This window comes from Anoplolepis gracilipes, chromosome 12 (assembly GCF_047496725.1).
Source record: "Anoplolepis gracilipes chromosome 12, ASM4749672v1, whole genome shotgun sequence".
Lineage (NCBI taxonomy): Eukaryota > Metazoa > Arthropoda > Insecta > Hymenoptera > Formicidae > Anoplolepis > Anoplolepis gracilipes.
In genome coordinates, this window is record NC_132981.1 from 8,723,697 (window position 1) to 8,751,557 (window position 27,861).

A 27,861-nucleotide genomic window follows, 5' to 3' on the forward strand; every position below is an offset into this window, starting at 1 on the left:
GAATAAATAAAAATAAATTATGCATTACCCAAATGTAATACATTCAAAGAATTGTACATTTGCTAAGTTACATAATATTGATAACGGAATTGTTTTCTTCAACCAGGATTATTGTCGATATTATAGTCGCTTGAGAACATAGAAGTCATAGAGAACATAGTTTCAGTTATAGTTCATATTATTTTATACGGCGCCCTGCTGACGGATTCGAATATTAGTTTGACGTATAACGTACCATTTGAACAGTCGATGAAAATAGCGAGTTGATATTTTAAGATTGCATTCAATTAATTTAATCAAATACTTAAAAATCTAAAAATATTTTTTAATAATTTTAGAAAGATTATTTTTTCATTTATACATAAAAAAATATACTTTAATTTTTTTAAAATATTTTTATACTCGTCAGATAATTATAACTACATATATGTATATAGTTAAATTTTAATATTACTGTACGAACAAATAATCATACATATTAAATAAAAATTAAGTAACATCAAATATTTATTGAAAAAAAAAGTCATCATCAATGTAAAAATAATTTTGGAATATATGTAAGTATAATTTTGAGTTATTCAAAAAATTCTGGAAAATAAACATTAACTTGAATATAAACCTATAAAAAATGAAATATCTATTTCCTTAAAAATTATTTAAACAAAAATTAAAAAAAAAAAAAAAAAACAAAATTATTACATAATAATGTCATCAGTTAATTAGTAGCAAAGAATCTGATTTAATTTTTTTGTCAGGCAATATCGTTTATCGTCAAGAAAATCCGATTAAACGTCGTCCCGTCGATGTCTATCGAAAACTGCATTAGAAGGTTACTTACAGCGTATCTTGAGATCGATCCTAAACAGATTCGGCGATATAACGCGATAATTAGGGGCGGCGTCCGAAATTAACGCGCGATATCACTAGCACGCGTCATTACATCATCGCAGAGCGTAATACCATTTGTCATTGTAGCGTTTACAGTTATGGCGTAAGGGGTGCGTGTACGGCTACTACCTAAGCATACCGGTCATGGCCGCAAAAGCGTGGGCATGAACTCAGACCTGAACACGTGCAAGCAATACTTAAGTGTGCATAGTCGAAGAAGAGGGTTGGTAGTATTAATGAGTTTAAAGCGAAAAAAGGATCCTTCCTCCGTGGCGACCACAGCCGTCGTCTACGTCAAAGTTCCCAGAGAGTATGACCCGTGAGCGTGAGTTCCGTCGCGCCTAATACACGACCTTACCCTTGAGAGAAGGCGATTAATATCGCGGGGTCACGTAAGATTCGAAGCACGAAAGGGTGAAAGTGGTAGTGATTCATATAACAAACTTAAAATATTGTATTTTATAACTGTACTTTTTTATAAACGTATACACGCTATTTCGCAGATCGATGGGGTAGACGAAGATCTTTTTATAGAAAAGATTATTCTTTTTTGGAAAACATATGTAGGCGAGAGTCAGGATAAATTAGTACACGTACATGCACAATATAAGCGCGTGCGCACAAAATCAATAAATTTATGTAGTTTATATTTTTTGGGTAGTTTAAATTTAATGAATATTGAAATCAATAATTACACAAAATATGTTTATCGATTATTATAATGCAAAGTGATAAAAGAATGATAGAAAATTGAACTTGTAATATAATATAAATTAATTAATAATTCAAATAGTAATATACTTTGACAAGAATATTATACAAAAGAAAAAATGATTCAATAATTATTCAATAATAAATATATTTGATTTTATTTACATTCTCAATATTTTCATCGTATCTTTTTCAATTTCTCGAGAAGTTTTATCAGTCACATCTTTGTTAATAAATTATTAAGTTAAGGAAAAATTGGTAAAATCAATTTTTCACGTTAAAGCAGAGAGTCTCGGGAAGAAATATCATAATACGATGCCAATTGAGGCAGTTTGTAGAAATGGAGGATAGCTGTACATGGCCAGCCGAAAACCACGAATCCGGTAATGTCTAATTGAAAAAGAGAGTTACGAAAAAGGTACGATTGTATACGATCCACTGACCTAAATCGCACGCCACGTCGCCATCGTCGTCATTGTAGTCGTGCGGCTATTCAGGTGAATGGGCCAGCATATCCAGATTCGCAGTATTAGGGGGAGAGAGTAGGAGCCTAATCGATAACCTACTAGATTTTATAGGCCTGTGCACAACGTGTATCAAACGCTATAATTTCACAGAGGGTGACTCCGCCGCAGGCCCGATGGTCGGATGCACATGTGTATGCACCGGACACATTCGTGGGAGATTCGTGTGTAACGCGCATCATATATTAATTTCCCAAGCTCGTTGCATACGCGTTTCTATCGTGTAATATTGTCGGATATTGTGTACGCTAAAACATACACCGAGATCTCGATTTCTTGTAAAGATTAATATAAATAGTTACGATAAAAATTATTTCTAGGAATCATTCGCGCATATGATTGTTCGTGCAAGGGGATGGTCATATATAGTGAATATTGCAGTATAATCTTCTCGCCTATCTATACACTTAAGCACACACACACACAAACTTTAAATAATTGCAAACTACAAATACACAGCACGGTAAGATTACATCACACTATCATTGTTCTCTAGATAGCAATGCGATTTAATCGCGAGAGCTCACACTTGATTGACGCGGCCGCGATACAAATGCATTGAGGAACTCTAATTATATATATATATATACATACGTATATATTACAACTAAACATCTAATAATTAGGAGATTTAATCAAGAGAAATAATTAATACAAAATATAAAGCGAGATTTAAATATCTAAAATATAAAATGAGTAAAATAAGACTGATAGACAAAAATAAAATAATATTTTTATCATTTTTATAATTTTATAATATTTTTATGATTTTATCGGATTTAATGTTATCTAATTTTTTGTATCAATTTATAATGGAATGGCAAATAGCTTTCCAATAATTCTCGTAAAGTTTCCAATAATTATGAAGGTTTTAATCCAGTTACGAGAACATAGGATCGATCTCGGAGCTCTCTATTCAATTTATTCTCGCGTTGATCGTTAAAGTAGTGTCGATGATATCGAAATTCACGGTGTAAAGTATCTCGGATAACAGTTTCCTCTGCAACCTTCGAAAGATATATCGCCAAGTACATTAATGCCTTTTTACGGGACAAGTCCCTGGAGGGTTCCCGGTATATTTTACAGCTAGATTTCCACGGCAAAACCTCGAACATTATATTATAAAAGCATTCGAAGTATTAAGTATATCGGATCGAAGTATACAGCGATCTTCCTTTGATTTCAGTTTTATTACAGTCGCCTTTTGCGACATCATCATATTAACTTGAATTCACAGGCAATCGTTACTAACCATTTTATATATCCAAGAAAAAACAGAATACAGACCATTTAAACAAAAAGCATAGATGACAAATATATATATTTACAATTAAATTAATTCGAAATTTTAAATGTGTTGCTCTAATCATTTCACGTAAAAAAAAGTAAATTTATATTTTCAAAATCGCACAAATTCATCTTACAAATGTTTGTAACATCTTGTTATTAGATAATGCAATCAATTATAGACGTAAAAATATTTCTTCCAGATTTAATGGCAATTTTTCTTATAAAAAAAAATTAACGACAAGTTGAAAATTAAAATTGCCACAAATCTATTCTGATATACCTTTCTTATATATAGTTACGTAATATTATATAATATTATAGGGAAGAATAGATTTATAGCAATTTTTTAGCTGTCAATATATATATATATATATATATGTGTATAATGTTGATAGGACGGTAAGGCAGAGAGCTTCTCTGTTATACAGCACCACCTGCTAATAGATGCCTGAAACGGTTTTGCAGCAATACCTATCTACGGTTGAGACTCGTCGATCGATGATATGCTCGCGTGGAAAATTTATACGTTAAGGAAAGATCGACAAAATAAATACGCGCGCACATTTGCTATTTTTTCAGCAGCGATCTTACAGCTGTAACGATAATTCATATGACTCGCTAATATAAAAATTTGCATGTCTTACGTCTACTATGTTGAGTATGACAAATTATTATTGACGCGATCGAGCACATGATATTCAAATTATTATGGAACCGTTTGATCCTGATTAACCAGTAGATAAACGCATCTTTAAGCAAATTGAGTCCAACCGAGTGGGATTGCATCGAGACTAACCATTTAAATTAATTGTTTTAATTGAACAGAAAGTCGTGGCTAAAATAAGGAAGTAAAATTTTACGTCAGGTCTTGAAAGTTCTTAGAAATCAGAAACATTTATCATACAAATGTGCGTCAAAAGATTTCGCGAAAATGTCATTTAATTACAGTTAAGTGATGTGTTTGCAATGACGTGATGTTTTGTTAATTAGCGCTTCTATATCTAAATTTCAAGATACTACATAATTTTCTTTTATTATATAAATATTTATTAAATAAATTTGAAATAAATTTTTTTCTTGTACAAATAAAATTTAATTTACGTTATAACAAGCTGTATATATTTTATATATCTGTTTTGAAATTAAATCTTAAATTGGATTTTTGCTTGAGTCATGTCTAATTAAAATTAATTTCAAAAAGTAACAGACTTCTTTAAATACACTCTTCAAATTTAATTTATTAAACGTCTTTAATATTAATATTGAACTTTGAATATTTAAAAATATCCGAAATTATTAATAAATCATCATTGATAGATATCTTCTTTACTTAAAGTGTAGTCAATGCCTCATCATTCAGAAAACATCCGATCGATATGACACTTTGTATGATAATTCCGCCAATAATACCAATGATTATTTGTACGATCTGTTTTAAGTTCATACAAATTTGTTTGTCTCCCGCTCGTTTATTATCGCCATGATGGGAAATATATTAAAGTGCGATACGACGTGATAATTTATTGTTTGTATTCACAGCGGTATACTAATTACAATCCATTCCGCTATTTTACAGTTCAATCACCCATTATAATTAGAACGTATCGTTATCCAATATCGCAGAAGCATTACGCCAGTCGAATTATCATTATCGATCCAAAAAAGTTGTATATTTCGCTACGGTTGCACAATCTTCAACGACCGCAACGTCTGCCATGCAAGTGCAAAGCATGCAATATGTAAATAAGAATTTCTGACATCCTCAGAAATGTTCGTTCTCTGTGTCTTTCTTTATACCCGAAGGACGTGTTTGCTCGCAACCCGGGAGAGAATTGTTGTGCAAGATTTTCAAATGTTTTCGAAGAAACATCGAATGCCGTTGACATATTTATCCACGCGCAAGGAATGCATCCGCGCGTAAAATCTTACTTCCTTATTTCGCTTGCAGTTCTTTCTTTCGCTCGTGTCTCGAGCGAGATAGATGGAGGATATACGTTTCTTTCGGTAGACGGTAAGTAACAAATATGCGCAATTTAGCAATAAACCGTTGAATAATGGGCACTCTTTCCTTTTAGTAGTACGCAGGTGTAATCCTGGCTGTGTCGATTTAACATGTCAAATGAACGAGGCAACGCGTGAGACGTTGCGGCACAGGGTTAATTATATTTTGATGTTATTTACGAACTGTGTGGTGTCAAAGAATCTCCGACAGAATATCGACGAGCTATCAAATCTGTTCCGCATCATCACTACATCATATTGGTCGAATACCTCGAATTTATTCGCCCTCAATATTTTTTTCACAATATATTTTATATATATATATATATGTGCATGCCTACACACACGCATGCGCGTACATGAGAAAGCGCATAATAACGTTGTGTAGCAGGTTCAATAATCAATTATTCATACGTGAATTAGCTAGAGTCCGGAATTTTATTTACGACGTATGCGCACATGTGCATTAAAGCAAGGCACGAGGCACACCATTTGTACGCTCTATTATTATTAAAAAAAACTGCTAAAACGCGAGGTTAGTACGACTTCTCACCCGAAGTGGAAATATAAATGAATATAATGCATTTGTAATGTTGTATACGGTGAGACTGTATTGAATTATAGAAATTCTGAAAAAAAATATATCGAATGCGCGCACATTGAAACGATGAAGTATGTAAAATGAGAACCGATAACTTGTTCGACAGCACGCGTGAGTAACGATAATTCTCCTTGGAAAATCCTTCGGCTGCAGCTCCAATTTCACGATTGCCCTTGGAAATTCGCGTTTTCGTTTTTCGCGACGCCGAACGATTTCATCGGCGCCGTATCTCACCACCGCAAGACGTTTCCGTAAAGCGGCGACGTGTAACCTGCTCCATCCATACACCGCGACATATATTGGCGACGAAAAATAATATCGAGATATCGGGTTTCGATTATACTAGAAAAAATCTTTATTAGAAAAATGCGTTATTAATAATCGGGAATATCTATATATTGAAGTGAAGATGCATAGCTATAGTTTCTCGCCATTTATTTTACTCTTAAGACACGTAAAATATGATCTTTCTGTATATATTTTTTTTCAATTTATTTTTTATAACCTTTGACCTCTGTGTGTGTGTACATATATATATATATATATATATATATATATATATATATATATATATTTAGATTCGATATCTGTTCGTTTCGTTACAATGTGTTTCGACATGGTAAAAGTAGAAAAGTAGCTCTTTCACTCCTCTGTTTATTCTCCACTATTACATTTTTATTTATAATAAATTTATCGCGTATATTTATATAAATTATATATATTCAAGACTGTATCTATATAACATTCCCTTGACGATTAAATCACCTGCGGATAAATATCATAGAAACTGACGGTTAAAAAAGTTTTAAGAGCAAATTTAATAATTCATCTAGAGAATGAAAAAAATTGTATCCTGTACGAAAAATGCATGCTTTGATGCTAATAAGTCAGAAGGAAATTTTTTATTTCCTTCCATCAATTTCTCTCTCTCTCTCTCTCTCTCTTCTCCTGCTCTTTCCCACCTACGTTATGCCCCTGCGCCCTGCACCTTGCCACCTCCTCTCTCTTTCTCTCTCTCTCTCTCCTACTCTTGTGTCTCGGCGCAATTCGAACGTCGGCCGTCCTGTGAGGCTAGGCATATAGAGCAAGTGAGAGAGAGATAGAAGACGTGAAGGCCCCGGTGGCGCGACGGAGGAGCTATTCGAGCTGTGCACTTAGTCAGACCAGCACAGTTCGGTTAGTCGGGCTGCAGTCGAAGCACAGCCGGTGCAAGTCAGAGTTGCCAAGTGGTTGGTTCCACGTTCGGTCGCCTGCCTTTCGTCATTCAGCACGTGCGCGCCACCAACCCACACACGCGTATCTCCTGCTGACCTATCGGGGGTTGCCGGTGCAGCTTCCGGTATTCAGGCATCACTTACATCACTTTGGCCGGGACACCCCGCGGGAACGTATCGCGCCGATCGAATCGGAGGCTGCGGTCACAAGAGAAAAACGACGAAAGAGCACCGGCGACAACAGAGAGAGAGAGAGAGAAAGAGAGCATGTCTCTTTAGTCGTTTCGCAGGAGCCAGCCAAGTCGGTCGATCGCTCGCTGTCGATCGGCTCCGATCAGCTGTTCGCCGCCTGTCGTCGCTCCAGGCAGTCCAACAATCGACCACCGACACGTGCGCGCGACTCGGATCAGCCGGCGATGCGGACATATCTGCATATGTTACCGCTGACATTCAAACATTGGTTTTCACAAAAGCAAAATACAATTTTTAAATTCGACACGTCAGTACAATCACTAGGACCGTCCATTTCCATTCAAGTGCATTAGACGAATCTTCTATCTAATATCTACATATCGGCCACGTATCGCACGCGTAAAAAGACACGCGACTAACATCTGCGCTGTCTAATTGTCGTATTGTCATACGACTCGTTTGTTCTTGCTGCTCGAATTACCGCGAGTTTTGTGCGCGTCTATTGATGATCTTAAAGACGTTGAAGAGGGAAGAAGAAACTGATGAAGAGCGTGGATTTTTCGTCGGAGCGATGAATCACGCTGACATTGTGAAGCTCGTGCCTATATCAATGTGACCCTCGTCCCGGACCGATCGAGAATTTTTATCGACGGAAATTTCTATCGTTTTAAATACGCGATTATTCAGTGAAAAATTGCGTGTTTGTTCAAATCGATTGAGTGTAGCGCTCATGAAAAATCGTTCGATCTACATCTCGCAGTAGTACTGACTGAGCCGGAAGAAGGAAAAGCGTGATTTTCTGACAACGTGTGTTAGATCAATCTACGATTAATATAGTAAGTAGTGCTATTCCTCGTACTCGTTTTCAAGTCGCGTGCGTCGAAAGCCTGCGGTTCGACGATGAGCAGATACAGCCGAGAATAAATCTCGTTTCAACTGTGCTTGTTGAAGTGCGAATTCCTAAACGATACGATGAAACATACGTTCTTTGATTTTCTCTTGCTCAATTGGTTCGATTCAAATGCTCGTTTTATGACTTTTTTTCGATTTAAATGAAAGAACAAAAAGCTTTTATATAAAATGACTGTGCGACTTATTCCCCAACACATATTCACGATTTTCCAATTTCCGAGGAATTTTTCTTTTATCAGACCTCTGAGATTCGTGCGTGACTTTTCTGAGCTTTGATACAGATAAAATCAAATGCAAGAATTTTCTAATCGCTCGAAATACCTTGCTTATAAATAGATTCCTTAGGAATGTAAATAATAGGAAAAAAATTTTTAATCTTTCCAACAAATTTTTTTACATCATAACCCATTGCATTAAAAATGTTTAATTAATCAGAATTAATTCCAACGTCAGAAAGTTTGGCAAATGTAAAATTAAAAATCACAAATTTATACAGTGCATATTATTATACATTCATAAGTAATGATCGAGCGGGTTATAATTTTACTGTATAATAACAGGGTGATCTGAAATCTATTGAAAAAATGTCAGAAATGACGAAACTATTTCCAGTTGTATCCAAACTGTCCCTAAAATCACAGGAAAATGTCAATTTCGGATGTCAGTACATGTCCATCGCGGAACTTTTACGAAAAAACAGAGGTATCTCAGCACTCTAAAACGGCAGTGGCGCTCGATAATCTGCGTATCGTAGGTCATTTTAACGCTTATCGTGGCTGTTTTACGGTGACAGAAGATTACTCGGCAGCACTTGTCATCTCTCTTGTACGTTATCGTACGGTCGTTTCGGCACACGTGCTTAACATGCATACGAATTGTCGCCGCGGATCGTCACCGTCTTTCGATGAACGTAACGGTTAATCGGATGTTTGTTTTCGGCGGGCGAACGCTGTGGCAAAATATTTGTTGCCGCCTATGCAGTGTCTATCTGACCTTCTCCTCGTTCTTCCCGGACGAATTTAATATAGCTGATATGTTTTGTTACGTCCTGTGTGGCTGGAAGTACGATACGTTTCATCTCACATCCGTTCACGCAATCGTTGGTAAATGGAGCAATGATAAGAGTACTAGTTGCGTCGCGGATTCGTGTCAGGATCGAACGATACAGTGTGAAAAGGATATCAGGAATATCGTTGAAAAAAATCTCCGTTTATTCTTTTGACTTACGATAATACAAGATTATTTTGCCTCTGTATTGGTAAGTTTATAATCACTGGAAACATTTTTAGAAACAGTTGATGAGTTTAAAAGAGAGACATTTTGAATCTGTAATCTTTAAATTTCATCGTAAATTTAATATTCGCCGAAAATGGTTGCTTGTTATTATTTTAAACGTCAAATGAGTCTAAAATAAGTTAGAAATTTAAATCTCTTTATTGTTATTTTGCACTTTTGGCACAGCTTCAACGAGTGAAAGAAAGAATGAATGGTAAATACTTTTATAGAAATTCCTCTCGGATTCACACGATAAACATTTCCCAGGCTTAATCCGTATTGCAAATATTGATTCTATCGTGCCGGTGCAACTTGGGCTGCGATGTAAGCAGCGGATTAAATTGCTAAGAACGATAAGATAACGCACTTTAAACAGATTAACGCACTAGTGTGTGTAATACTCGCGCGCAATTTATGGTTTAAAAAAAATTTTGTCACTTATGTTTTATTGCTTCTCTTGTTTCACAGCCTCATATAAAAATATTTGTTATGATTGTTGTAGCATAACTCATTAATTAATATTGATTACTTACTTTCCGCGTATAATAATTACTTTTTAATAATTATATTTAAATATATAATCCAATTCTAAAACATTTGTTTTTAATAAATGCTAACAACAAGAAGATAGCAGGAAAATATATGCGTTAGATATCGCGATAATGTTAATAAGCTACGATGATGACGAAATGCAGGAAAACATAATTCATCTTGAGAATGCAAAGAATCTTACTATTATGACAGCACTTACGCAAAAAAGTTGAATACTAATATTAAAGTATCGCGTAAATTTCTATCATAACTGATTCTATGACAGTTAATTATAGTCAGTGATAATCAAAAAGATGTAGCTCCGCTTTGTAATTTCACTTTGTGAAACTCGTTTGATTAAAATAAGAGAAAAGAAGATTCCACTAAAAGCGGCTTACTCAGTTTTCAAACATTCGCTTTTAATTAGCGTTGTGACATTGAGACCGACACGTCTCACCATATTCAAGTGTACCTTCATCATCATACATGCGCGTATGTATGTACGGTAGCATGTGTCCTTTTCGTTGACCAGAGCCGAGAAATAGTAGAAGGATTCATCGACGCGGAATTTGAATGAGAGACAGGTGTGACGCGAATATCTCGGGATTTAATCGATAAAAGCGGATTGGCGGCTGTATTGGTACCTGTGCACACTTTATTTCACGATTGAAAGAATCGCAGAAACTTTACAATCCAATTTTAACATTTCACTGAAAGCGCCTCGTACAAATCTAAAATCGTAATAGTTCCACTTTTTTCGCTTTTTAAAAATAAATATTTCTTCAATATATTTCTCGCGATCTTTATATTGTAAAACGAAATATTTCTGTAAACTTTCTAGATATAATTAAAATAAGCATTCAAGCTTTCCTGATAAAATTAAAATCATTGTTTAATCAAAGAACTGAACACTTAATAAAATAAAATAAAATATTTAGAGATTGTCAGAATATTTTTCGAACAAACTAAAAACAGTTAAGCTCCCACATATTTTTTCAGTGATATAATTTTGAAAGGTTCCATCGTTTGATTTAGTTTAAGAGATTAAGTCTTATGTTAGTGTAGGACCTATATGCATTAGCAGTGAGATCGATGAAATCAATAGTTTCGAATATATCCTATATTTCAGATAATTCAATTGAAAAAGAGAAAAATATTTCTGATCAGAATCGGCTTTGTCTTATTCATTAATAATAATTGAATATCCACTAGAAATCTACTTACTACTAGTAGGATCATACACATGGAACAATTGAAAAAAATTCTACTTTCGATAAAAACTATTTGTTATATTCTTTTTATTGCTCCTTATAAATGTTAATCTTTTTTAATGAATACAACATATAATTTTATTATGCATACTTTATCTAAAAAAATCCTAAAGTAAAATAATATATTCTATGACATATATTTATTTTAAAAAATATATATATATATATATATATACTTTATCTTTCTCTTCAGCTAAAACAAAAAAATTTTTTATGTAGAATATATTTACAACGTGGTTTTTCGGTTATTACGTGTAAAATATGACTATACAGATTTAATGTTAAATTATTAACGTGATATTTTTATATATCAAAATCTCCAATATATCGGCATCATTAGTGTATTTATATAACATTATGCGCGTAGTGTCCCGTGAAATTAACTATTTATGACGACTGATTAACAGTAATCGACATTGATGTAGACGTTATTAAATGTTCATAACATATCAGAATATGCATAATTTAATGGAACTACAAACTGTGTAAAGCACTATACACTGATTCGTCATAAAGCGTCAAGCTAAACAAGTCCCGAGAAAGAAATTTGACCGATATGATAAATTGACATTTAGGTGACCTATCATTTAATGATTCAATGATGCATTCGATAAAAACTTGGAATTATATCATGCGTTGGAAAATACTACGACGTATTTCCACGTGCCTGTGTGTGACTCACCAAGTAATACATAATTTCTATCTTAATTATTCCACGATCATAGTTTTTATTTGATATATTGTCGAATAAAAAAAAATTATTAAAAAAGATATAAAGCAAAGATATATAATTAAGCATTTTAGCACGCAAAAATTCACGTCAGTGTCGACGTGTCAATTGATTAACGCACGATAATAGAAACCCTAATGTAAATTTCGTACATAACGACGAGGTGATTAAACAAGAGATAAAATGAAAGTTCAATTAAATTCATAATAGGGCGAGTATAAAGCACGTTTTCGCAGAGAATAACTCGATGCGGGTTATTGAGGCTCGCAGATGCCATTGCAAAGCACCTGATTCATAGGGCCTTAATTGAGATCGCATTTGCGCCGCCGACTAAAAAGCCACGTAGAGCAAAGGAAATCGTATACGGATCATATCGCGTTTAAAACCTTTGTGCGGCGCATTGTGACGTGTAATATCTCAGCGTATATAGAAAATTCCGTAAAATTCTAAGCTCCGAGGTGTATGTACACAAAGAGAGACGCAATCGCTTAAGATGCAACGCAAACTGCGCTTACAAAAGGTATGACAGGTTGTCAGTCTCGATTGTCCACAACACTTGAATATTAACAGTGAGCAAATTTTTCAGCGTATTTCTTGGTTAATTATTCTCTCTATATCAAATATTTGCAAAAGTGCGTAACCTACGCGATTAAACGCGGCATAATAACCCTAATTATTATGCCTTGTTTAACTTATGTTTATATGCTGTGTTAACATTTTGTATACGTACTATTATTAATATGCAGGAAAATCTTGTTCTGGATATAGAAGATAAATTTATGCAACAAAAAATGCATAAAATATGCAATAAGATAAAAGAAGTATTAAATAAGTATCCAAAATACGCTATATATATTTCTTACTTGTTTTTTGACATCGAAAAATTAAATAAAAAAACTAATTTATCACATTTTATGTTACCGCAAATTTCTATCATAAATCTCGAACATACATCATTTGAAAACGAGCAAATAGATTCAGTGCACCGATATAAATTTGGAAAAACCGGTAGATTGCAAAAAGTGTGATCTCATCGACGAATCATCTGTCAAAAATGAAATTCGGGCAAGGTCGAGAAACGTTAAAAATCTGTTTTCGTCATCAATCTCTTATGTCGGACTTGTCATGAATTAAAACAAATCACTATACACAAAAATGCTGTTAATTTTTGTCACTAAAATATAAGGCTACAAAAACAATCAAATATAAATATTATATTATTAAAAATCTATAAATACGCATACGTAAATATACATTTGAAATAAAATATTATTTTTAAAATGTCATAGATATTTAAGTTAATGTAAAACCTACGTCATGATGAATAAACGAAACTAAATTGATATCATATCTATAAATGGACGTAAAATTTTTTCCGCAGAATGCGGAGGCTCAAACTTCTCGATGTCAATCACAAAAACTAATAAAAATATCTATATTTAGAAAAAATTCGACATAAAGTAACATATTCAATCACAATATAATTACAATATAATTATTAAAACGCTATTTTTGTTGATAATGTAATTTTTCTTTCAATCAATTTAAACTTTAATTTTCTATTTTTAACTTGAGAACTTTAATTAAAAAATAAAGTTTTTAAAATTTTAATATTAAATAATTAATATTTTTGTCATAATAAACTTCTTTTTAACTTTTGAATTTCGGTATATATATATATATTCAATTATTTTAACTAATATTTAATTAATCAAACTAAATATTATAATGTTATGAATTATAAATATGAATCTTTTTTTAATATTTGCATATTAGTAATGCATATTTTTAGAACCATCATTAATATCATTGCGAACATACTAAAATATTTTTACGGCAAATAGTCGTGAGTGCGTTAAAGCCGAAAAACGGGCGTAAAAATTGAGTTTCATGGAGTGCACAACTGGGTACTGCTAATCCAAACGAATTGGCGCGTGCAATAAGTGGGTCAGTAAAGCTCGCTTTTTTTCGAGCAATCGAGAGAGTAAGCCTCGAGGGATTGCGCGAGAAGTAAATTGTGCGCCGACTAACCACAAGACAAACTTGAAGATTAAAATTTGGCAACGGGAGACTACGAATTTAACCAAAACTTTATGTCATCGTTATCGCGTAACGCTTTGATCTCGATATGTATGATTCGATCAGTGAACATATCATGTCTATCATCGATAAACGTGCGAAGCATATGTTCGCTATGCGAACAGGATGATCATCAATAATCAAAACCTCACACTTGTAAAATAAATTACAAAAATATTTCAATATCTGCATTATGGCTATGAGATCAGTTTTAAAATACATATTACATTGTCTACTAAAAATATTATATGTATAATGATACTGTGCTATAGCACATGTATAGATTAAAGTCGAGTTTTAATATGTAATTTATCATTATGTCTAATTGATTAAAATTTGTTTTACATGACTGTCCACTCTATTCGATCTCCTACTTTTATCCAAGAATAAATAAAGACGTGATAGATTTATACTTTAATTTAAACATCAATCGCAATTACGTGTGATGCTATTACTTGCTAATGTTCTTAAAGTCTTATTTGAGGTTTCGGTTATTGTAGAAATTTCTAACATAATTATTCTAAATTATTCTGAAGTAAATATCGTATATATATGAAACTAGTATGAGAAATGGAACATGTATCTAAGCCAAACTTAATAACTTTGTTGTTGTAGATGATTTCGTGTGGGTAAGTACAGTAATAATACAGTAAATATATACACTCTGATGTGTATACTTGAAAGCATATTAACAAGAAAAATTGTGAAATTAATATTTTACATATAATCCTCTGATTCGATTTCATTTATTTCGAAAAGAATAAAATTATAATATATAAAATTTTTTAAATTAAAAGTATGAAAGTATATTTAGTACTTTTTACATATTCCGTTAGAATCAAATTATAAAATATAAAAGTTTTAATTATCTTTCTCAAACATATATAATCAAAATAGAACTTCTTTGATTTAAGAAATAATCTCCAAATTCTTTATCTTTTTTTTATCGATTCAAATTTTTGTCGATAAAAAATGGATCTTGTATTATTCAACGTAAAAGATCCCGCTAATATTCGATCTATTTGAAACTGTTTTAAAAGAAAGGTTGCATTAAATGCTTTTTCTCTTTAACTATTGCCACTTGGGGTCATATTGTTACTCATAAGCGGCGGAGCGTTTAATATGCGGAACGTTTAATGCGCTATGACGAGGAGTTTGTACGTCCCAGCGGCATAAATTCGCAGTTATAAATTGCCGGAGAGCCACGGTGGGCATATTTACGTACTATGTGAAAGGTTCTGTTCATTTCAACTCGTTAGCTGGAGCTTTCAAGCTCGACCTGCGATGCGGCTTTACGCGAAGAAAATTCGAATCTCGTTGAGCGTGTCACATTGCAGATATACAAAGTTAATCTCGAGATTACTTTTTAAAATAATTAATAATACATAAGCAAAAAATTATATACACGAATATATTCTGAAAAAATGTTTTTAATCCCATTAGAATGGTAAACACCAGGAATTATATCTTAAACAGATTTGATTTTGTTATAATATATGCATATAAAAAATTAATTAATTAATTTCTTATATTTTTTTATAAAACATAAAAAATTATATGTGCGTATACACATATATTGTATGCATATAGAGATAAAAATGCAAAAAACAGATAGCTGTATATCTCTTGTTCCTTAGTTCCTGGATTGTATTTAAATGGAGCAATTAAAAGTTATCACCGACGATGTGTCATTTTTGTGCGGTTGATAGATATGCATCGTGATGCCGATTCAACAGTCACATGACACGCAATCTACGAATGATCGCATGAAAATGGTTGTCATATTTCTAAATGCTTCAAAATGTAGCGTGAACAAGTTTATCAGATTTTATCCATTAAAAATATAAAGCAGAAAAATATGATGATACAAATCATCATTTATGTAAACGCAAAGTGATATTTCCATTTAAATGGCGATTGATTAAAGATAATTTTTATTTCTTCAATTATTACAGCAATGACAATAACGACGAACAATAGTATTATAGGCTATCGTTAGGCTCTGCCCTTTTGTTACGATATCCTTAGGCATATATTCGAATTTACGTTGGGGAACACCATCGTACTGAAATTGTATTGGTTTCCATGTCGAACAAATGCAACATTATGGATTGAAATGTTAGATAGATGTATAGAAAATACGTACAAAAAAAACATGATATTCCAATATCCGGTATTTATTTCCGGTAACTAAAAATTTGAAATAGTAAAACCTTTTAAAATCTAGCAAAACATTGTGAGAATTATAAAAAAGAAAGAAAAAAATAAATGGACTAAAATTCTAAAGTGTAACTAGAAAATAAAATTTTATTTAGTTAATTTAAAATAAACTCTACTTCTTAATTTAAAATTTTTTCCTTAATCTAAAATTGAATAAGATTTTTAATTTTAAATATTAATATAAAATGCGCGTACTGCAAATAACATTCTCCAATAACTTTGCTCAAAAATATTAACATTACTTTCGTAAAAATCCTTAAAGGTCTGTTTTTAAAATTATTATTATCCACTATTTGAGAATACTTTGTTTTTGTCATTATATAACAAATTTAAAAAAATGTATTTCTCGATTTACGTTATACCACGTTATTTATACGATGTCACAAGTCGTGAAATGCAAATGAGATTAACGAAAAATTAAAGAAGCATTCATCAAGATAGAAATTTTTTGCAATTATATAAAAATTATAATTTTTACGAGGTAAGTTTAAATGTACATTTTTAGCATGTGTCTACGTTGAAAGGAAAGACTGACTTTTTTTTAGATGCATTACTTGACATAGTTTACTTAATGAAATGATTGTACATACAATCATAAATGATTATAATCGAAAGGTATAATTATGAGTACAATTCTAGAAAGAACATACACTTAGTACATTGTATTTATAAATCAGTTAACAGACATGTATAGTATTAAATTTCATATTATAGACAAAAATATATAAAATCTAAAATTTCGTTTTATATTAATCATTAGAATAAAGTACATAAATTATATGGAATTTTATTTCTCTTTTAAATATCAAGTTAAAAATTTTATTAAAAAATTTACATTAGTTGATATTAATTTTTTATCTTTCTAATATGCATAATTTGTATATATATATATATATATATATATAACGATATCTCTCTTTAAAAATATAGACATGTAGGTCACTGGTTTATCACGCTTACATAATGTTCAGAGTAGTCAAATCTAAAAATCCAGAGGAAATATTCAGTTGAATAGTTTATCACGTTTACAATGTGCAATGTTCAGAATAATCAAATTTAGAAATACAGAGAAGACATTATAAATGTGTTAAAAAAATTTTTAAACAGATAAATATTTTTTTATCATATCAAGCAACAATGTCGCTATCGTTGTGTTAATCAGCCTTCATGAAAAATGTTGATTTAAACCGGTTTTCTATGTAATTATTACTTACAAAAACATAATCTACATAGCAGAAAAAATTACATCCTGTTTTTATTACGCTGCTTAAAGTATATATAATTCATCATTCACTCGCAGCTACTAACACACAACAGTGTTTAGACCTATACCGATAACCGGAAATGTTTACATCACCTAACTATAATATATACTATAATATATACCATCTTAATTAAATTTGAGCATTTCACGATTAGAAGATTTTGCTACATATTACAAATTTCATCTGCAGCAGTGAGGCAAGATGCAACGTCAATATTGATTTACCTTCAACTCGATTTGCCTTTTGATAGAGATGATAATTTGAAGTCGTGCAGTGAAGGCACAATCACTATACAGAGCATACACAGTATAAGATTGACAGTATAAGACAGACAATATAAGACAATATGACAAAACAGTTTCTGTAATATAATTCAAATATAATTTCGATTCTCTCTCTTTTAGGTTATTGTAAATAACTTTTACACGTGACTTTTCTCCCAATATATAACATCCAAAAATTAGAATATTTAAAAAGTAACTTATACATATATATATATATATATATAATATATGCATGTATCAAATATATAATTAAACACTCTCATTAGAAGTTGTGTATGGCTCTTAATATACCTATAGATACTATAAAAGTTTTTATAAGAAAATAAAATATTTGGCAAAATTCTTTCCGTTAATAAATAAGTCAACATATGTGTATAATTGACCAATATTATTATTTTGATTTCGTAGAGAACTTTCTAAACAGATAAAATTTAATTAAAAACCAAATATGAGCAATTCTATTAAGCATAAAATGTTGTATATAAATAACAAAAACCTACATTTTAAGAGAGATTGACATTATCTGGCAGAGAGTCTGTTATACCTCGTTCAATTCAAGATAACATCTGCGGAAGCACGCATTCGACGTTCAACCTTGTCAAAAACAGCCAGTTAGGTCGTTCTTTCAGTCTGCCATTTGACAAATTGAAAAAGCTGTAGTAATCGAAAGTAAATCTTGGCGCTCTTTTTTTCACCGACAGTCGTGGATTTTCGAGAGGCGCATACATCTTGACTCGGATGCTTTTTGCCGCGGTCGACCGCATCACCCAGCAGGGAGGTTTCTTAAAATAGATTCCAGTGTTCTGGCTAGAGGTTAGTTCAGTTATATATGTGTATACATACGTATATATACGCATATATATCGGATGATGCATACAATGGTATTGCGACGAGATAAGGGTTTCCTTTAGATAAGATTTAGCTCTACAAAAGCTCGACACGCATCTGCATCAGTTATAATCCGTTGCAATTGTTGCGCTAAAATCTACAATTCGACTATCTAATGGGCTTTAAATAAAATGATTCAGAATTCAAGCTTATTGAAAATTATCATTATAATTAAAAAGTATAATTTAATATTTATTTTATACTATAGAAATCAATATGCTTAATAAAAATATTTTTAACAGAAATATTTAACTATTATTCGCAGAAAGAGGAAAGATTTATCTAGAAAAATCTAAACATTTATTAAGTACTAAGCAAAGTTTAATATAATTTATTCGTATATAAAAAATTTCTCTCAATTTATTTACACTTTTATTTGCATTATTATAATCTTATAAAGACATTAAAAAAAATAATTAGTTTGCATTTGCAATTTTGCCTTATGTCATTGCAAAGTCTACCCAATTATTACTTTTTATATATTAAAACAGTGTATATTTCTACCTTACCGTCTTTTCGTTCTGTATGTCAGAAAGCAGAAAACTTCTTATTAATTTTCTATTGTTGTTATCGCTTCCTTCATGAGTTACTCTTTCGGAGAAACGCGAGAAACGTCTTTCACTTTATAAATAAGAAGTACGCTCAAGGTAGACCGGACGTTCGTTATTTTTACACGCCTTTTCGATGCTATTTTTGATGTTTGGCTAATTTATTTGCCCGTCACGTCACTTGCAATTATCATGGACGCGCTTCGCGATTTAATATGCGGCCGCACTCCGCCACGTTTTAGATCGACGTGATAAAATTTCCGACAATTTGTTTTTCTTCCGTCGAATACGCACGGATGGACGGGCGACGATTGGTACGGCATGGCGGAGCGTGACGGAAATTGCATTATTTTCGGTTATTGCTTGAGGGAACAAAACGAGTGCGTGTTCGATAAAACCTATGCCACGGGAGCTACATATCACTATATGTATATATATAATTGTGGTAGAAATAATTTATCGATATTGCAGCCAAAACCGTCAACATAATACAATTTCATTTCGTGTTTGTCAATAGATAATAAAATTTTATTTCCAACACGTTCTCCTGAATGACTTTCCAATTTGGTCTAATGAACTAATTTATTTTAGCCATTATATATGAGATTTATTTTGCATTCTCCCAATATTAACAAACTAATATATTTATATAATTATAAAGTAGTAATATGTATATAAAATAGGCCATGCGCATCGAAATATGTTTAATTATATAATTTAAAAATTCTCAAAATTTTGCATATAAAACTTTGACTTTTCATAACTTTCGAAATTATGTGTCACTGTAAAATTACACGATCGAATAATTTCGTAAACTTTTCAGCTCATCTGGAGAAAATATATATTAATATCTCTAACATTTTTGAAATGTCGCACGACAATTTTGTAAGCCAAGGGTCATCGGTCTGTGAATGGTCGTTTAATGATGAACTGAATGATTTTGTATGTTCTGTGGCACGTGATCGGAATCTACAAGGTTGTCTCCACGTAGATTGCCCTCAGCTGTCCTGCTATCAGCTGTGGTTTCTAACAATTTCAGTAACACAATTTGATCCTGGGACATGGATTTGATTTATGTCGTGCGCGTAAAGCGTGAGAGAGCGATAACATTGCACTTTCGCTGCATTCGACATCCTGCTCGCGCGTTCGAATTGACGATATCGATATAGATACGCGAGAGAAACAAACGTCGTTTCTTGCAAGCCAATAGTGAAAAATCTGCTGTTGATGTATCAATGATTCTACTCCCTCATGCGCAAGAGAAAATATTTACTTATTGCTGTTCACGACGTTATACTATCGCGCGAAGTGTCGAAATTGCATGATCTATTTCGTGGAGCACATTGGTAATATATATGTTCAATGTCACGGCGAGAAAACGCATTACCAGCATTACTATATCAGATTTGATATTAAACGAGCTGTCAATATCAGTCGCAATCGGCCTGACGCGTTACCTTATTGATCATTATAAATCTTTTACTTAACTCATACCTATCTATTTTGAAGATATATGTATAGTCATAAAGTGTGTGTGTGTGTGTGTGTGTGTGTGTGTTACTATATTATTTTGTGAGAGATCTTCGTTAGATTTAATACATTTAGTTATTTTTTATCCTTAAATTCTTTATGAAATATTATCTTCATTTATAAAAACAATGTACGCAAAATAGAATATTATAGAATTGTGTTCATAACAGACATATTTAAATTAAAAACTGATATTTTCTTAAATCAAGCGAGAAATTAAAATTCAAATCCGAAAATTAATCAAAAAGTAAAATAATTTATATTCATTTACACACATTTTGCTTTTCTTCAAACATATTTTTTTTCAAACATATTCTTAAAGGAATACTGGAAAATATGCGAATGCGCATACTGTGCGGCATCCATTATCACAACGAATCGCCATACTACATACGAAATGTCGTCGCGAATATTTCCATAATAATATGTATACGCGAATAGCGAGAATCGCCTCGTCGCAAGGTACTGCGCCGCGTTGCTTCAATTCTACAATCGGACTTTGATGTATTTTCCATGGAATAGAGAGTTACCTCGGCTACATATATATTCGTATATTTATTTAAAAAAAAAACATATATATAAAAAGAGCTAATGAAGTTGAATCGAATTTTGGCAGAGAAAAAAATAGTTTATCACCAAAGAATCGTGTTAAATGCATCTCTCGAACATCCTGTATAATTAGAGAAAGTCTAGAAAAGGTGGGATTATGTTCTGAAAAGAATTTAAGCTTTATCTAGAATACAATATGGGTCGCTGTAAGAAGTAATTAAGAAAGAAGATTTTCGAACAGCTGTTGAACGATCGATCTGTTATAGGGAGGGCGAGGGCGGCGGCGGTCGTTCTGTGACCGGCGCCGGTGGCGGCGGTGGAGGAGGCGGCGGTCGACGAGCACCGAGCCTACGGCTGGTGAACGGAAGAGCGACCACCGGGGTGAGTTTGCACACCAGCAGCACCGAGTCTGTGCGCTCTCCCCATCACCAGCTCGGCCAGCAAGTCGGCAACAACAACTGCCAAGCCGGTAATAACCCCGCCGCGAACAATCATCCACGGCTCAACAAAGATGATAGCATCAAGATCAGCATCGAGAACACCAACACTTGCACAGACAGTCTCGTCACTGCTCTAGACGACGAGACCTTGCTCATCACTGATTTCCTGGGCGATATAGGTAAACCATTAGTAGATTTTTAGATTGATTAAAAAGAAAAAAATCATGATTGTGATATCTGTATTTTTTTTCTCGCGAGCACAATACAAGCGTTTCATGAATATGTATATTTAAGATTATTCGCAATTAAAATCTGCAAGCTATTTTTTTTTTTTCAAAAAGTTTCCATGTAACAAATATATATATATATGTATACATATACATATATTGCGACAATTATTTCAAAGTGTTAAATATAATATTTTGATTAATTATAACGGTATACAAAGTATCATTTTTATATGACGCGACTGGATTAATACTGTACTTCACGAGATTATAGAAGAACCTCTATTTAAATACTGATACTACTTGATTATATAAACGTCATCATTCGTATCGTTATTTACGAACGCCAATAATCAATATCGTATGAATTACGCTCAAATGAATGATTTTAGCGCGGAAATATTTCACGCTTATCCATGTAAAATGCAAGACGTAAGCACATTTAAGGCGCGAAATCATTATAAATTCGAGCAGAGCTTAAGATCCTTACACAAGTGAACTTTTTTCGAAGGGATATAAGAAATACGAGTAAGAATAAAAGGACTTTAATGATTCGTCGCGATACAGCGACACAATTCTAACGACGGAAATAAATTATGCGATTGCGTTACCGTAATATCGACTACGGCAGGCTTCGTCGATCGTGAAATTGTTCGCCAAGTTTTAATGATTTACGATCGATAATGCTTATTAATGTAACGATACATCGCGCAACGGGCCACTGAGTCGCGAGATCGAACTGAAACGCTAATAAACGTCGAATTAAATTCATTTCTCACAAACGAGAATGTATGATTGCTGCATTGTGGCGTTTGCGGTAAAATTTCATAAATCATTGATCAGTCCCATGACACGCGTGTATACACATGTGTGTAACGACCGCATTGTCCAGCGCATGCAATACGCAAAAGCAAGCAGCGCGATTTACTTACAATTAGTAACAAAATATATTCAAAACGGTTAGGTTAATAATGGCAAAAATAACAATGGAAAAAATATCGCACATTTTATATTCACGAAAATAATTGAAATACAAAATAACATTATCGAACACACGATACAAATAATGTCGAGGTGAAAATCGATAGCGCGATGCAATACGACATATATGGCCAGAATATGAGAGGGAGTCTAAATATTCCAGAACCTTTCTCGTAAATGTAGGATGCGGGATAATACATTACGTAAAAAATGATTACCATATTCGATGTTGTTTCCGGATAACTGATTATTTAAAATATGATTTAATTCTCACGTAAATTAATAACACACACGGGCAATAGCATACTTCTCTCGTGATATATTTATGTCATTTGTACACATGTAAATTCAACATTATGTCTTTTGCATCGAAATATAATCCATTATAGGCATCTCATCTTTCCGGTTTGAATGCATCATGTAATATTCGCTACAGTATAAGCGAGACGGATCTTCTACAGAAATGGAAAATACATGACGATAAACCCGATCTCTTGGAATACAATAAAAGTCTAATGTTTTTAACATTTTGCGCGAATATAAGATCCACTTCGTGGATCGCATAGTCAGATATATTTATTATAATAATATAAACTCTTCTCAATTGTAAGTTCTCTTCTGAAATGATAACATATATCTTCTTATGTAAATAATTGTGTAATATATAATATGATTACAATACGATTACAGCCATTATATTTATGCCGTATGTAAATCTAAATCGTTTCGGGCTCGAATCTTTACGACTTTCTGGAAATATATAAATCTGGAAATATATTACCCATAAAAATTATTACACACATATAGAGAGAAAGAGGATTATAAAATTTTGAATAATAAAATACATCTTTCCTAGACATTACACATGATACATAAATTTTTAACGTAAACATTGAAATTTCGTAAAAATTTACAAAACGTTTACAACGTTTCGGAAACATGAATATCACGTTGATTTGAATTTCACTTAAAGTGTAACACAAATATCGGCAAATAAAATTTCTCAAATAACAATTGCACGCTGCGCTGTTACATTTATCGTTCGTTTATTCAGTTAGAATTAAAACGCAACAACGCCATTCTGTTCGTTTGTCTGAAATATTATACGGTGTGACGAGCGCAATAAATCGTGATATTGGATTTTTTACGCCACTAATACGTAATACGTATGGGAGGGATTATGGTGAAGCACCCACAGATTAATGCCAACATATGTAAAAAAAAGAATCGAGTATATGTATTCGTTCATCCGGCTAAAACCGGTCAGTGGATAGGCATCTCCTCTCGCGTTTCTTTGCGTCCTTGATCCGTTAGTTGCTCCAAGTAATTCTTGCGTGGTATCTGCCTTTCGACCGGGTCAGAGCGATTCTCCGCGTTTCATCACATTCTCATCCGTACTTATTATGATGGTACACGTCGAGGAAGGAGGATGCGCTTCTACGGCGCAAGGAAAGCCATTGTTACAACAAGGCATCAATCAGTTACCAAACGGTTTAAAATCGAAGGATATCGGATCGTGGAGAACAAGATCGTATGAGGAGCTTATCTCCACTTGGACGTTATGGAGCGTTTATAAACCGCGTAGATCCAGTGAGTGTTTTGAGAAAGCGTAATGTTTACATGTTCATCAATCACCGTCAATTTTGCCGGCAGCTATTTTAGTGACGAAAAAAGAAAATGAAAAATGTGTGTATGTGTAAGATGCATTCCTTGAATTTTTGTTCAAACTTCTTAAACCGACATTTCATTAAGTTTGAAGTATGAAAAATATACATGAATATAATTAAAATTATAAAAATAATAAAAATAGATAAAAATATAAAAATATATAAAATGAATTAATAATATAATCAATGAATTTTATGAATATATTCATGTGTCAAAGTAGTAATAGATGTACGTAATATAATTATTTAAGCAGAAATAATTCATACATTATTCACGTGAGATTGATTTGTAATTACAAAGTTAAATTGATATTAATATTAAAATTAATTAAAATATTAACATAGTAAAGGGAAAATTAGGAAAATTATTCGCATATTAATGATGTGTCTATAAAATAAATTGGCTCCCTAAAATATTTCCAGTTTTTTTAAGACAGAATTACAGATAACGTAAAAATAAGAGATGTTAAAAAATGGGTATATCATAAAATATAGTGTCATTAAACTTCTAAAAATACGACATAGATATTTTGAACGTAAATTATCAAGTATTTATCGTTTAAAATTATCAGACTATCAACAAGTAACATTTTTCAAAGAACAAACAAATAAATGTATGTATTGATATGTGTCTATATGTGTGTATTGAAATGTGTGGTGCGTGAGACTCGTCCGCCCCACTTTTAAACTCTAGAAAGTCCTATGAAATTTACTCAAAGTATCGTCAAGTTCACAAACTATAAAGATATTTCGGACAATGACATTGAGCCATACGCGTCGGCGCTATCATGTCACGAGCTTGTGATTATGGTTGTGGATTCACGATTTGTGCCAATAACTATTTTAAGACTCGGCCCAGGTTTATCGGCCGACACAAGATTTTACGCTTTGGATGGCGATAAAATTAATTGTCAAATAATGAACGATTGTACTGGTTGCCGACATTGATTTCAGCACGATTATCGTCGTTGTGTTACAGGCAACGAGATGAATTACAAAGGCAGCGGGAAGGTTCACTTCGGGGTGGACGACGTGTCTCTTTATGGCACCCCGAAGGAGGAGCCGGGCCCGGGTCTTCCGGGCCAGGAAGTCAAGCAGAGCTTCTTGAAGAATCAACTTCAGGCTCTGTTCCAGCCGACGGACAACAAGTTGGCAATGAAGCTCTTCGGCAGCAAGAAGGCGCTTATGAAGGAACGAATTAGGCAAAAAGCCGCAGGTCACTGGGTCATCCATCCTTGCTCCAGTTTTCGGTAAGTCCTTTGCCTATCAGCTGATCTCATTCAACAGGCCGCATCAATATTTCGCGCTATCGCATTCGTTCCGCTTGGAAAACACGTCCTACTAAGAAATACCGGTTTCAGGTACAGCCTCATATCTAAGTCTACCCGAATAAACTCGCGCATGAGATCTGTCCCGTGTGTTTTATAAAAGAGAAATGTGTCTGTATAGTATTTGTGCCTTGCGAGACTTAAAATTCGTTTAATTTTGCTGAGGAATAATCAAATAAATAACTTGTACTAAAATTATAATTTAACAGAGCGTAAACAATTTTGAATATTATTTTAAAATATTTATTTTTTTGTATAAAACTAAAGAATATAAAATATTTTTAAATAGTCTTAACCGACAACTAGGAAATACTTTTTGTTACAAGAGATCGATTATCTTGCAAACTGTCAAACAAGTTTGAACATACATTTATTATCAGTAGATATTTAAAAAAAAAATTAAAATAAAAAATTACTTTTTACAGTTTATTTTAAATTATATGTCAGTGTCTTATGCTGTGTGACAAAAATTTTAATTTTAATATTGTATAATTGCTGCTATTTAACATACAAATGTATATGTGTTATAAATAAATGTATTATATTTATTATACAAATCCGTATGTAATATATACGGAAATATTATGAAAGTGATAAATGACAAAGTGGCTTGAGTGAACGAGCATAGATTACTGAGTCGTGTCAGCTTATTCGGAACCCGAAACCACTCGGCTTGACTGGCCTAACCCGGGGCTTCGGCAAAGTGAACTAACGTCTTTGTGTCGCAATAAAATATCTACCGTATCCGTATCGTGCATCGCTCAGGCTGTCGAGTAGCGCACGTCGCAGGACAGATTTCGAGGATCACAAAAGGGCGCGTTTGACCTATACAGGGACCTACCAACAGCTAACACACGTCGCTCCGCGGCTTCGATCGATCTGGGTCGCAGGGAATATTCAATGGCTCTGTACAAGAATCACGGATCTAGTCATATACATGCAGATGTATATACAGCCGCGAGGCAGCCGCTCCCGAGAAGAAATAGTGCGGATCTTTACGGCCTCAGGAAAAGGCCTCTTTTAGGCCTTTCGCTTCTTGCTAGTGTTGCCTTATCGATGGCGAACACACAATTCCTCTGAATGTGTGCTATCGACTTCTCGCGGAGGATTTTGGCACGCTTGCCAAGTCTTTTATGTGTATATGTCCGTTTAAGGACAAATGTATCGATTAGAATGACAATAAGCGTTCAAGAGTGCCTGTCTACCGGACGATAATAAATGAACGTTTTCCGATTAACGGTAATTCTTTCGGAAGTGACTATTAATCTTAATTTCGTTCAGTTAGACGAAAAATTTTACAAAGTATATTTTTTTGCGGTTAGTTTATGTTAGTGAAAGTTTATCTGAATAACACAGCGTTGAGAAACGGAAATATCAAAGTTCAGAAAATTTATTTTCAACCACAATGCTAAATATAATCTTCCAATTCTCTATTCTTTCAAGTAATAACATTTCAGCTCGATAACTTATAACTTCTTCCTGTACCTTTAATTATTTTAAGATACAGCAATCGGATCTGATATACAAGATTCAGTCTCGATGGTGCGCGTGTTCTATAGAAAAATCGTGATAATTTAATTTGCTGCCCAGCCATTCGCGCGAGCGATTTTTAATTCTCAAGAAAATTAAAAAAAGGATTTTCGTAACGGGAAGAATTAATGTAACAAATCGGCACGGTTGAAAGTGAGCGAGCGATGCTGCAAATGACTGTATCA

General features: G+C 33.0%; 1 protein-coding gene across 8 annotated transcripts in view; it reads left to right on the forward strand.

The window, feature by feature from the left end:
• Positions 1-27,861, forward strand: part of Ih (hyperpolarization activated cyclic nucleotide gated potassium channel Ih) — a 130,702-nt gene that overhangs the window by 43,419 nt on the left and 59,422 nt on the right. For 7 of the 8 annotated variants that reach the window (XM_072903943.1, XM_072903944.1, XM_072903946.1 and 4 more), the window contains 2 exons: positions 21,770-22,122; positions 25,798-26,068. In XM_072903943.1, the coding sequence (XP_072760044.1) occupies positions 21,770-22,122; positions 25,798-26,068 (624 nt within the window). The remainder of the gene's footprint in view (positions 1-21,769; positions 22,123-25,797; positions 26,069-27,861) is intronic. The other variant, XM_072903950.1, reaches the window with a different exon arrangement.